The 14,316-nt window shown below is 44.6% G+C and overlaps 1 protein-coding gene across 1 annotated transcript in view; it reads right to left on the bottom strand.

The window, feature by feature from the left end:
• KDM7A (lysine demethylase 7A) overlaps positions 1-13,629 on the bottom strand; it is a 78,617-nt gene extending 64,988 nt beyond the window's left edge. Inside the window, exon 1 of the mRNA XM_032642864.1 lies at positions 13,302-13,629. Within this exon, the coding sequence (XP_032498755.1) occupies positions 13,302-13,495 (194 nt within the window). The 5' untranslated portion in view covers positions 13,496-13,629. The remainder of the gene's footprint in view (positions 1-13,301) is intronic.
• Between the last annotated feature and the right edge of the window lie 687 nt (positions 13,630-14,316).

Below are 14,316 nucleotides of genomic sequence, written 5' to 3'. Positions count from 1 at the left end.
CAATAAAAGCTTGAAATGTGACAGTGGTAATGAAACCAAAAATCACTGATGTGGTGAAGAAAGAAGAAAAGCCATGCATATCTTAAAATCACTTGATCTTAAAGTCCTAAGAAAGCTTGTACCACAGTCTTCCTCGCTCCTGGCCAAAGAAACAAAAGAACCTTTCAAAGCACTGGAACTGTTGAATGAATCATGCAGCAGCCCTCGGGCCAGGATAAGACTAAAAACAAACCATCCTGCAACTGGCAGGAGGTAAGTGGGTAGATTCCCTTAACACTCCTGAAGGGACAGGCAGCCCCAACGAGGTGATTCTGAGGGAAAGAGGTGTGTGAAAGATCTTTGGAGCTTTCAGAGGATAATCATTTTCAACAAGGGGTTCAAGAAATGAGAAAACAAGTTCAGATCAGGGATTCTGATCTCTCCTCCCACAAAGGCAGAGGCAAGAATAGGAAAATAAGGCAAGCAGAGCCCAGTGCTGACTACTTGGCATTTGGATGGTTGGAAAAGCAGGCGTGAGGAAAGAAGTCCCTGACTCGAATAGAAGGGACTCTGCTCTCCCAGTAACCATGGCATCTAAGGAAATGTTGATCCTCTGATATGCAGAAAATAAGGACAGGCCAGCAAAAAAAGGAAAGTGACTTCAAGAACCAGACACACAGAAAGCCAGCCTTAAAATAGGAAGAATGTAAGAGAGGAATATGAGTCAGACCTGTGAAAAGTTAAATTAAGTAAAAAGACTAGAATTTCTCTAATCTGCAGACAGCTTGTATCCCAAGGTTCCTTCATAAAGTAGTAAAGTCAAAAAAGACTGATCACATGTCTACAGTGTGGCATGCATGACAGGTGAGGCACTGTAGGAGGAGGTGACAGAGAAGAAGAAAGCCCCGGGAACCCACAAACCCAGGCTCTGGGAGAGAATGCTCCCCTGTGGTCGGTCACCACAGAAAGCTTCCGAAGTCATTGGTGGGAACCGGCCAGAAAGCCTCTGCTTCGAGGGTACCTTTTGCCCCATACTTCGTCACTTAATGGCTCAGTCAGGATGCTTTCCAAACTGCTTCATTGTTCTGACTTTTGTTCATGTGTTTTGTTTTGTTTTAATAATCTGTGGGGTTCCTGGGCAGTGTGAATATCTCCATGTCTTCCAGACAGATTCCAGGACCATTTTCTTTTCTTTTCTATATTTATTAATATTAAAGTATCCATAGGACACTGTATAAATCAAAAGGACCACAGTGGACTACACTCCAATTTCTTTGTCAAATAGGACCACTCATCTGACAACAGCTTTTGTGCATTAAAAAACACCAAATTGGGGCTTCCCTGGTGGCGCAGTGGTTGAGAGTCCGCCTGCCGATGCAGGGGACACGGGTTCGTGCCCCGGTCTGGGAAGATCCCACATGCCGCAGAGCGACTGGGCCCGTGAGGCATGGCCGCTGGGCCTGCGCATCCGGAGCCTGTGCTCTGCAACGGGAGAGCCCACAACAGTGAGAGGCCCGCGTACCGAAAAACAAACAAACAAAAAAACACCAAATTACCTACAATGGTATAGCTTCCTCCAGCCTTTTCAGTTTCATAATTTATTGCATGATAACAGACTGTTATGATTACTAACTGATAAATAGAAGTAAATATTATGCTTGAATTTCTGTGTTTTGTGCTCAAGTAAAACACTTCCAGTTTACAAAGGAAGAGTTCAGCACTTCTCCACAAAGCATTCTGGAAGAGTTTTATTCCCCCCCCATAATAAAATACAAATTGGATATGTCAATGTATTTCCTCTAACAATGATTTTTTGATGTATTAGAATCACCAGATGAATGCAACTTACATACTGGTAAAGAAGTATCTTACGTTTGCATAGTTGGTACGTTTAAGTTCATCAAACTTATATTTCAGTACCAGCGTTCCTTATGCTTCCTGTCTTTGATCAACAGTGCCTTTAGAAAATAAACTGTAAATAGGACTACAGCTAAAAACAATTTCAAAATGTATAATGTAGGAACTTACCTTAAGAATATGTAAATGCTCATCAAGAATAAAGATAAACACACACACACACACACACACACACACACACACACACATATATATATATATACATTGCAGCACTGTTAAGTAAATACAAGAAAAAGAGAGAGAGGGAGAGAGAGAGAGAGAGAAGAGAAACCAGATGAAGAATTCCTCAACAGAGAACCAGGTAAATTATGGTAAATCCACAGAATGGAATTCTACACAGCCATTAAAAAGAATGAGATATCTGTATATGCTGATGTGAAAAGCTCTCCCAGACCTCCAGAATATTTTAATAAATGAAAAAGAGCAAGGTACAAAACCACGTATACCGTATGAACCATATGAACCCTTCATATACGGATGGAAATTCAAAATTGTTAATGGTATTTACCACTGGGGAAAGAGGACTGCAGGAAGGAGACAAGAGACTTTCACTTTTCACTTTTTTATCCTTCTACATTGCTTGAATTTCTCACCAGATTTTGAGGGGTTTCTTTTTGTTTTTTAATTACTAGTTATGTGGTCACAGGAGACATGGACCTTTTTTAAAATTCATCATTTTACTTCATATTGCTTAAAGCTAATAAATATTATACACTGAATTTTTCCTTTAATATTCAATAGAGGATGCTAATGAGCCAATGAATTTCAAAACTAGTGATGAAGGGAAAGAATCAAGCTTTTTTGTTTGTTTTTAGGGAATTCTCCCATCTTATTATCATTATTTTTTAAATTTATTTATTTTATTTTTGGCTGCGTTGGGTCTTCGTTGCTGCACACAGGCTTTCTCTAGTTGTGGCGACCTTTCTCTTCACCGTGGTGTGCGGGCTTCTCATTGCGGTGGCTTCTCTTGTTGCAGAGCACGGGCTCCAGGCACGCGGGCTTCAGCAGTTGTGGCACGCAGGCTCAGTAGTTGTGGCTTTCAGGCTCTAGAGCGCAGGCTCAGTAGTTGTGGCACACCGGTTTAGTTGCTCCGTGGCATGTGAGATCTTCCCGGACCAGGGCTCAAACCCATGTCCCCTGCATTGGCAAGCGGATTCTTAATCACTGTGCCACCAGGGAAGCCAAATCAAGCGTTTAAATCTACCTCTCCTATACAAATGGTAACCAAAGGAGTAGATGAAGGAAAGTTTTCTCTTTATAGAAGTATTCCAGCTAACAAATGAAGAAGAAATTTAAAAATTAAAATAGCATTTTGCAACTGCTAATGAATGAATGAATGGATACTGGCATTGATCAATGGCAGCAAACATGACAAAAAGAGAAACAACCAGACATTTCATGCCTCCTGATAGAAGACTACACCGCCCACTTACAAAATATTCTTGGCGGGAAAAACCTGAATCTGATCAAGCTTGTCTAGCTCCAACTACCAATTTACAGGAAAGAGAGGAACATGTTGAAAGATACTGCAAAGATGTAATAAGCAAAATCCAGAAAGTGGAAAACTTCAGAGGATAAATAACCACTTTCTGCAACAAATAAATTGCAAAGGAAAAAAGAGAAACATGAGGAAAATCTACAGATCAGGGTTTTCCAACAGCAGCACTATGGACATTTAGGATCAGATAATGCTCTCTTGTAGGAGCTGCCCTGTGCTGGATGTTTAGCAGCATCCCTGCCCTCTACCTATGACATGCCAGGAACAACCCCACCCCATCCCCCTGCCAAAATAAAAAATGTCTCTAGACATTGCCAAGTGTACCCTGGGAGGCGAAATCCCATCCAGTTGAGAACCACTGCTACAGATTAATAGACACATCAACTAATCATAATGTGTGGACCTTATGTGGACCTTGATTCAAACTACAATACCAAAATTTACTGTATTTACCATTTACTATACCAAAACAGTAAAAAATATTATGACATTTATGATACAACTGAAAATTTGAATACTGATGATATTACACAATTTTCAATTATTTTTAGTTGTTTTAAAGGTATTGTAGTTTTTCTTAAAAGAGGCCTTATCTTAACAGATATACATGCTGAAATAGTCACAGATATAATGACACGTCACCAGTTCACTTCAGAATAACACCAAGTGCAAGGGAAATGGGGGCAGGGTTAGATGAAACAAGATTGGTCATGAATGAATTGATAATCACTAAGGTGGAGTGATGGTTATCTAGAAGCCTATTACACTATCCTATTTATTTCTGTTTATGTTTGAAAGTTTCTCCAAAAAATCCACAAAAATTGAAATTAAAGTCAAAACCATCATGGTCGCTAGCAACATTCAGATGAATTACAAACCAACCCAGTAAGTGAATCTTCTTTTTTTTAACATCTTTATTGGAGTATAACTGCTTTACAATGGTGTGTTAGTTTCTGCTTTATAGCAAAGTGAATCAGCTATATATATATGTATATTCCCATATCTCCTCCCTCTTGCATCTCCCTCACACCCTCCCTATCCCACCCCTCTAGGTGGTCACAAAGCACTGAGCTGATCTCCCTGTGCTATGCAGCTTCTTCCCACTAGCTAGCTATTTTACATTTGGTAGTGTATATATGTCCATGCCAGTAAGTGAATCTTAACGTTCAACTAGTTTCCATTAACCATCCCATGTATGCTTGCTCAAACACATGCAGGGGCTCTCAGAATATATAAACAGATGATTCTAAAAACATAAAAAAAGAAAAAGAAAAGAAAGAAAGAAAGAAGGAAGGAAAATGGCCCTCAGCCCCATGAAAAATTGTTCAAACTCACTTGTAATTAGAGATATGCAGATCAAAACATGGATACCATTTGTCACCTATCAGATTGGCAAAGGTTAAAAACATGACAACACATCCTGATGACAAAAATGTGGAGAAAGCTGCACTTTCCTACACTGCTGGTGGGAATGAAAGCTAGTCCAACCATTCTGGAGGGAAATCTGGTAATCCTGACAAAACAATGCACTTAATCTTCTGACCAAGTAATCCCACTTCTAGCAATCTAACCTGAAGATATACCTCCATTAATATGAAAATACATATGCACAAGGTTATTCATTACAGCATTGTTTGTAACTATAAAATATGATAAACAACCTAAATGCCCATACACAAGAAAATGGATGAATAAAACAGGGTACATGCACACAAAGGAGTACCATACAGCTGTTCAAAAGAATAAAGAAGAGCTCTAGGAACTGACATGGAGTGATTTCCAGTGTACACCGTTAAGTAAAAAAAAGCAAAGTGAAGAGTATTTATCGTATGCTACACAGTGTAAAAAAAGTAGATATAAGAAAATACACAGGATCTGCACATGTATGGGAAAACGAACAAAAAACTCCACACAGAAAGGATAAACCAGAAACTAAAGAGAGTGATTACTCGTGGGGATCGGGGAGATGGGGGACTGGGACGGGTAGGAGGAGCGAAGAGGGCAAGACACTTCTGAGTATTCCTTTTCATGTAACTTCTGGCTTCTCAGAACCACAGTAATGTTCCACATACCCAAAATATAAACCAACAATTAAAACCAACCAGGACAGAGGAGGAATCCAAAATGCAACATAAACAGTAACAAATAAACCTGAACTATATTACAAATAAATAACACACTAAAGTAGAAGAAAAGAAGTAAGTTAACTTTAGAAAACGGTTTTCTGCCTAGATACTATAAGGCTAAAAACAAAACAAAAAAAACCCTACACACAAATACTGTAATCTACTTAGCAAACTGGGTTTCTCAGAAGGGTATGGGTTAGCAATTTGAGAACTACTTTATGTACTTTATGTATACACTAGGATTGAACAAACAAATATATTGTAGATAATGAGAGCTGCATTTCTGTTAGTCAACAAAGTCATAAGTAAGGAAAGGGGGAAGTTTAAAATGAACCCTGTGGTGTTAGATTAGAATCAAAGGTATCACTATAAAGTTTTATGGTTTTAATACAAATAGACATAAATGCAAATACAGGTGTGTGTGCATGTGCGTGACTAGACTATTTCCTAGCTCTGTCCACTGAGAACATCTAGAAGCAATGAGCCTACCGAGTACCAGACCTTGGTTTCTAACAACCATTCTCCAATAAAAGGAACCAGGGCTCACACAAATACATACAAAAATCATATGTCGGACTTCCCTGGTGGTGTAGTGGTTAAGAATCCGCCTGCCAATGCAGGAGACACGGGTTCAAGCCCTGGTCTGGGAAGATCCCACATGCCATGGAGCAACTAAGCCCGTGCGCCACAACTACTGAGCCTGCGCTCTAGAGCCCGCGAGTCACAACTACTGAAGCCCACCTGCCTAGAGCCCGTGCTCCGCAACAAGAGAAGCCACCACAAAGAGAAGCCTGCCACTGCAACGAAGAGTAGCCCGGCTCGCCGCAACTGGAGAAAGCCCACGCACAGCAACAAAGATCCAACACAGCCAAAAATAAATAAATAAATAAATAATTTAAAAAAAATCATGTTACCATTTATTCACACCATAATTAATGGAAAAAGTATAATATTAATGGAAAAGTAAGAAGGTAATCACTACATTAATAAAATGTAACTTCTAAAAAGAATTAGATGCTTGGTAGCAGCTTCAACATCAGCACTGACCAACTGCTCAAAAACTGTGCAAATTATTGTGGGGTTTCAACTGCTCAAACCAACCAAAGCTTGCTTTATAATCAAATTCCTTTACTTACTCCTGTTCTGTTCTTATTCTTGAGCCCCACGATGTCAGATCATCAAATATAAAGGCATTCATCCCCTTTAGGTGATCAGTAAACTCAATTTCATACCTAAGAACACAGGATATGACAGCATACCAAGCAGAAATCTGCTCCAAACTGATGGTTTAAAAATTTTTAAAGCTTGATGAGAGAACTGTATGTTAGTGCCACTAAGCATTCTGAGATAAGACTCCATTTCACAACATATTTTAGTTCAAATAGCAAAACTGAGTATATATGTAGAATACTATTATAAGTGAAACATATGAAGAAAATACTCATATATTCTAAACTGTCACATCAAAAAAAGATGTTGAGAAACTCAGTAAATGGACCTTTTTTTTTTTTTTTTGCGGTACGCGGGCCTCTCACTGATGTGGCCTCTCCCGTTGCAGAGCACAAGCTTCGGACACGCAGGCTCAGCAGCCATGGCTCATGGGCCCAGCCGCTCCGCGGCATGTGGGATCTTCCCGGACCGGGGCACGAACCCGTGTCCCCTGCATCGGCAGGCGGACTCTCAACCACTGCGCCACCAGGGAAGCCCATAAATGGACTTTTTGTCTCTTACAGGGAGATACATGTTCACCTATTAAGTTTATAATACTAAAAGACTTGATCATTAAGCGGAAACATAGATAAAACAAATTTTAAAAATAATTCCCATCCTTAACATTAAAAAAAATCAAAATACGCTCCAATAAGAAATCCATTATAGTAAGGATGAAACAGAGTTAATTATAAAACTTTTCAAATACTGATTTCATACTCTGTTCCCAAGGCAGTTATGATCATTTTAAACATATTTACACCAAAGAAAATAATTTTAATAAAGGAAAAAAAGGAAGATGTTTACAGATGCATTTCTCTGGAGCTCTGGCACATCTGTTTTACCTGCATCACACCCCTCCCCCACCCCCACCCCACGATAGAGACAGAGATCAGGTCTGGCTCTACGACCTTCTAGCTCTGCAGCCCTGGGAAAGTTACCGACCTCTCAACCCTCAGATTCCTCATCTGTAAAATGGAGATGACAACAACACTTACCCAGCAAGGTTACAGTGAGAGTTAGATGAGTTAATTAATACAGCTAATGCAGTTAGAACAGTGCCTAGAACTTGGTAAAGCATTCAACAAGTGTTCCTGAGTTCCTGGGACTCTAAGAGTGAGTAGCTGAGAAACTCCTATCCAATAGCACTATTCTAGGTAAAATGCTTCCATCCCCATAAACCAGGCTCTTCGTTCATTCAAACTTCAGGAATGAAAATTAATATAGGACATTTGTAAATTACCAAAACCACTCAAACGTTTAAAATCATCCCTCACCTGGATTATCACAATAGCTTTCTTACTCACCTGCCTGTCACCTTTGCCTCCCCCTCCAGTATTTTCTCCATGTAGCAGCCAGAGTGAACCTTTTAAAGGTTAAGTCAGATCGTTTATTCCTCCACTCAAAATATTTGACTATTTGCTCTGAGTGAAATCCGAAATTTTCTAGTGTTCAAATGGCTCCTTCACACAGCCTTCCATATCACACCGTATGAAAGTAGTCTTATACCACCCCCAGTCCTCCCTCTTCTCCTAACTCAGTTTTTCTTCACAGCACTTAGCATTCTTTTGTCATGTATATTTACTCATCTGTCCTACCTCCCCACCATCCCCACCTCCACAGAATGTAAGTTACAGGATAGCAAGGACTTTGCTTTGTTCAATGTTATATTCCTAGCACCAAGAACAGCGCCAGGCATACTGCAAACTGGGCCAAAGCCAACATCATACTCGATAAAGCACAAGAGGCAGTCCCTTGTGTCCGGAAAAAGAAATGAAATAAAATTACAAAATACTATGTGTCAGCTACTAAAGTGGCAAATTTTTAATTTTTTAAACTTTTTATTTTAATGTTTGAAGTGTTATAAAGCTTTAAAAAAATCTTCAGTGCCCATACAGCTCAGTGAACTTTTCCATCTATATACACTCATGTAACAACAACCCAAGACCAAGATATAGAACATTTCCTGCACCTCAGAAGCTCCCTTGAGCCTCCTCTCAGTAAACAGCCCCAGAGTGGTGAGTATCAATACTAGTATGACTTCTACCCAATTATGCCTGTACTTGAACTTCATATAAGTAGAATCAAACAGTATATGCTTTCATGTCGGTCTTCTTTTGTTCAACCTTATATCCGTGGGATTCACCCACGTTGTTGCATACATCAGTAGTGCATTCCTTCTTTATGGCTAAGTAGCATTCCATTTTATGATTATACCACAATTTATATAATCGACTATTGATGACAGTTAAGTTGCTCCAGTTTGGGGATAACATGAATAGTGCTGCCATGAATGGGCTTCTGGGTTCATGGATCTGTCTTTTGGTATCTGCAGAATGGCAACATTTTTGTTTGTTTGGGTTTTTTGGGGGAGGGCTGGGGGGAGGGAGATAATGGTTAATAATACCTTAGTGAGAATCCAGGGAAACGCAAGTAGGCAGTAGGTGAGAGTATAAACTGAAATAACCTTTCTGAAAGACATTCTGGCAATAGGCACAAGAAGCCTAAAAATATCTATGCCCTGTGACTAATAATTCTACTTCAAGGAAATTTCTTATTGAGTATTTACATGGGCCAGATCTTCTTCTAAGTGTTTTACATGTGTTAACTCATTTGATTTATTCTAGGAAACAGAGATGCTCAACAATGGTTTATTCAGAAGGATGTCAATCAACCATCCATCATTAGGAAATAGAAGAAAAACTAGTAAACAAAGTAAAAAACTAACAAGAGGAGAATGATTTTGAAATGTATTGTACTTCCATGAAATGAAACTCTATGCAGCCACCGAAAATGTTTCTCAAAGATCATTAAAGATATAGGAAAGGGCTTCCCTGGTGGCGCAGTGGTTGAGAGTCCGCCTGCCGTTGCAGGGGACACGGGTTCGTGCCCCGGTCCGGGAAGATCCCACATGCCACGGAGCGGCTGGGTCCGTAAGCCATGGCCGCAAGCCTGCGCGCCCGGAGCCTGTGCGTCCAGAGCCTGTGCTCCGCAACGGGAGAGGCCACAACAGTAAGATGCCCACGTACAGCAAAAAAAAAAAAAAAAAAGATATAGGAAAAAGTATACATTAATGAACGTTAGGTAACAGTAGAATACATAAAATAAATTCCTAGTTTTGTTTTATTTTTAAAAAGACATACGTATACCTTAAATGTTAAAGTACTGGTAATCACTGGAAGACATGGGTAATTTCATATTCTTGATTCTCTTCTGTACCTCCCAATTTTTCTACAATATGTTACTTTTGCCAATCAAAATGAATATATGAATAACAAGACTAATAAATAAAGGTGTTTACATTATAATGGGGAGACAAAAGACATTATAATACAACTGAATTAGGGCAATGATGCCGTTTTGCATAGGATGATATAAAAGCTCTATGGAAAGACATCTATCCTAGAAATTAGTAGGGGGTAGGGCATTGTCAAGAAAGACCTCCATTGTCTTACTTCCACCAAGGACTCAGAGAGGAAAAACTCCGTCTCTAGGTTGGAAGGAACCTGCCAGGAAAATCCTGTTAATTCCTTAGCTTGCTGCCCCTAGGGTATCAATTATATGCTGTACCCTGGGCACATGTTCTTTTCCCCTCTCACTTACCAAAAAGGCTTAGGCAGACTGAGGGACTGGAATTCCTGAACACCAAGGATGCAGTCAAAGTTCAAAAGCCTCAAACCTGGAGGAAGCTGGTTCCATCTGCCCTCATGCCTGGCTAAAAAGCATCAAGGGAGGATCTTCCTTCCCACTAAGGATAAATTAGGGCAAAAACTTTTCGGATTTCCAGATGTCAGAAACTCCAGGCAGAGTTAACCCAAATTTATACCAAAATCTACTGACTCCTTGAGTTTAAAAAATTCTTCTACTCGAAAAAAATAAAAGTACCAAGAAGTTATACAGGAAAGACAATTCTCTGTATCCACCCTCCTACCCTCTCTTTCTCTTCTGCAGATGGACCATCCCTGGAAACCAAAGGAAAGCTGAGCATGGGGGTTAAAGCTGTACTTTGGTACTTTAGGGGCCAATTCTCACATAAACAAATGACAGTTGTTTAATAATTAATACCTAAGGAACATTTTGCTGTGTTCAACAAAGCATTCATTTTGTGGTACAATAAACAAAGTAAACATTGATTACAGGAAAAACATATGGACCCCAAATTACCAATGTTTCATTAAGAATTAAACTTGCTAATAAGCATGGCAGGACATTATCACGAAATCTTCTAACTTTTGACATCTGAATCACATTAACTTATCAAGGATTGCTGGTCAAAAAAGCCCTGGGTTCAAAAAGCACTTTTCAAAGTCACTTCCACAGATATAAAGTCACACAAATCTATGTGACAAAGGAGACCATACTTGTTTTGGCCCTGCTCTCCCTCCTTCACACACACCCTCTTTATTCTCCCTTCAACTTCTCCTATTTACGAATTTGTATTTAAATGTATTAACAAAATTCTCCATAAACTACCTGCAGCTTTTCATGGTTATAGTGTTACTTAAATTAAGATAAATAAAATTGTAGTCAAAAATATATTAACCTATCAAATCTCTACATTGTACCATGGGACAAATTTTTTATGCAGCTAAAATAGTTCTTTGAAAAAAATAAGAATTTACATAATCACCAGGGATTTGGGTTTTATTCTATATGTAACCTAGATTTTTGGATAATCTCTATTCTGGTTGCCTATGATGGGAAAAAAGGATGTAGAAATAGAATTGGCAAGACTTGGTATCTTCATATTTCAGTTTTACATACAATCAAAATATAGGCAAAACATCGGTTTCAAGTAATAAAAAAAGAACTTTAGATAATTTATTCTTCATTACAAAGCGGCACATTTGCAATAACATTCCCAGCATATACCAGACTATTGAAAGATTATCTGATATACAAAATAAGGATGCTGTCCTTCTTTTACAGTGACAATTTGTTGTGTTTTTTTTTCCCCCTCTGTTGTTGTGCTGTCAGAACTGTGCAACCTGAAAACTGATTAAAACTAGCTGTAGTTGAAAATTAAATAAAACCAACTGTACCTAGCACTGAACACTGACAAGAACGCTGTAATTTAACTGGTTTTCTCTCCCAGGTCCAGTAGAGGGAGACTAAGACATCTGGCCTGGTCGTGTAGCGTTTCTGCAAAATTGGGGAGGGGGGAGCGGAGGCTGTATTTAAATGTCCTGCTGTCAATCAAAGGACACTTCCTACAATCACAGTCACCATATCTGCTCTTACCCGCGAGCGTACTCTCACCCAGATACGACACGAAACGGTGCTCGGGAAACCTGCATCACCTAAAAGTGACCGCAGGCTTTGCCACAAGACCCAAATAAGGACTTTGGGAGCCCAACCTCAACTAGTTTCTTTGTTTAAATGCCTGCGAATCCCTCCCACGCCGGAGTCAAGAGGCTGTGGCGCCGCCCTTTATTAGCCTCACACTTTGATTACAAAACACACGAGTCGGCGGCTCGGCGGCGGAGGCGGCCCAAGCTCTCACAAACGTCAAACCCGAAACACAGGCGGCGGCCGAGGCAGAGGGCGACACTCGCCGCCCCCGCCACCCGACCCGAAATCCCCACCGTCCGGCGAAAGTTGGCCCGCATCAGGCCCCCGGGCGCTGGCCCCGGGCCGCCCGGGTGTCGCCGGCCCCTCGGGCGACGGGAAATTTCACTCTTTGTAAAGTTTGGGCTGCGGCACGGGGGCGACGCGGGGGGTTGGGGACGAGAGGCTGTCCCTTCGGGCCCCGCTGCCCACTCCATCCGCTCCACCCCCGCCGGGACGGGTTGCGCCGGGGTGGCGGGTGGAGGCCACGACCCGAGCCGCCCCGCCGCCCCGCCCGGGACCCCCGGCCCCGAACTTCCGACTGGCATCTTTCAAGTCCCCGAGAGTGCCTCATCTGTTGCTCTGTTTACTCCACGGAGCCCCGCCGGGCTGGCGCTACCGACGCCCCCGTCTCAGCGCCCCGCAGCCGAGGAAGTTTGATAAAGACCGGGGAAGGGGGCGCGACCGCGACCCGCTGACGGAGGCGGGGGGAAGGAGGGCAATTTCTGGAGACCCCGGGCCGTGGCCAGCCGGTCGCCGCCCGGAAGGAAGGCGCGGCGCCCGGCCGGGCACGGCGGCCGGCCGGGCGGCGACTCCGGGCCGGGAGCCCCGGGCGGGCGGGGCGGCGGCGGGCTGCGGGCTGCGGGCTGCGGGCTGCGGGTGCGGCGAGGGGCGGCGGGCCGGGCCGGCGCTCCGCCCGCCGCCTCCGCCGGCGCCTACCCCGGCCGCGTCCCCTCGCCCCGGTCTCCTCCTGCCAACTTCTCGGCTGGTCCCCTTTGTTCCCGTTTGTTGTGGCGACTCTTCGCCCGGCCGGGCGATCCCACCAGCCCCCGTAGCCCGCCCGGCGCCCGGCGAGCCCGGGGCCCCGCGCGCCCCGCTGCCCGGGCCGGGGGATCGGCGCCGGGGCCCCTCGGCGCTCGGCGGGGCGGCCGGGCGGAGGGCGGCGCGGGCGGCCGGAGCGGCGAAGGCGGCGGTTGGCCGGTGGCCGGCGGCGGCGGCGGCGGGGCTAGAAGGGGCTTATTTACCTGCCGTGGAACCAGTCCTTGCAGATATCGCACTCGATCATGAAGCGGTTCACGTCGTACGGCTGCCGGCACACACAGTACACCGGCGGGGGCGGTGGGGGCGCCGAGGCCCGGCCCGGAGCCGCTACCGATACGGCTGCCGCGGCGGCTCCAGCTGCTGCTCCCGCGGCCACCGCCGCCGCCGCTCCGGCCATCTTTAAAAAACACACACACGCTCGCTCGCTGCTCCGCTCGCCGACTGGAGCGAGCGCAGCCGCCAGCCAGCGCCGCCTCCTGCAGCAGCCGGAGCAGCAGCCGCGGCGGCGGCGGCGGCGGCGGCGGCGGCGGCGGTGCCTCAGTGCGCGCGCGCGAGGCCACAGCCGGGCGCTGGGTGGCGGGGAGGGGGCCGCGGACGGCGGACGGCGGCGCGCGCACGACGCGCTTGGTCCCGGTCCGGCTCCTTCCGGCGCTCCGCGCGGGGCCGTGCGTCTCGCGCACGTCGTTCTGCCGCCGGCGCGCGCGCCGCGTTCCTCTCGCGTCAGCCCGGCGGAGGGACAGGCTGAAGGGCACGCGGGGCGGGGGAGGCGGAGGGAGGCAGAGGCTCCCTGAGGACACGCGCGGTGGCGCGGCGAGCGCGGCCCCGGGAGGAGGACAGCGGGCGCGTGCGAACTGCCGGCTCCGGCGTTTCTAAGTGAACGCAGAGGCCGGGGAAGTTAATGCGCAGTGAAAAGCGGCGCACGCTGCGTCTGTGCTCTGGCTCTCCGAACCGAGGAAATTAGAGCCCCGCCAGGGCCACCTCTTGACCGGGGGAGAATCTTAAATCAATTAGCAGCCGCCCCGCGACCTCCGTGGGTCCGAGCCTAGGATTAACAGCACAGCGAGCAGGTTATGCCCTGCTGTGGGGCAGGTGTGTGCTGGGGAGTCATTCAAACTTCCAAAACGTCCCACCCGAATTCCCACCGACCGGCCAGGAAATTAGTGTTGATGGAACCACTGGTGGGTGAAGGAGGTTGTTTCCAAGAGGAATTCATTTAAT

This window comes from Phocoena sinus, chromosome 9 (genome assembly GCF_008692025.1).
Source record: "Phocoena sinus isolate mPhoSin1 chromosome 9, mPhoSin1.pri, whole genome shotgun sequence".
Lineage (NCBI taxonomy): Eukaryota > Metazoa > Chordata > Mammalia > Artiodactyla > Phocoenidae > Phocoena > Phocoena sinus.
The sequence above is the reverse complement of the archived record's forward strand: the minus strand, read 5'-3'. Positions and strand labels throughout refer to the sequence as shown.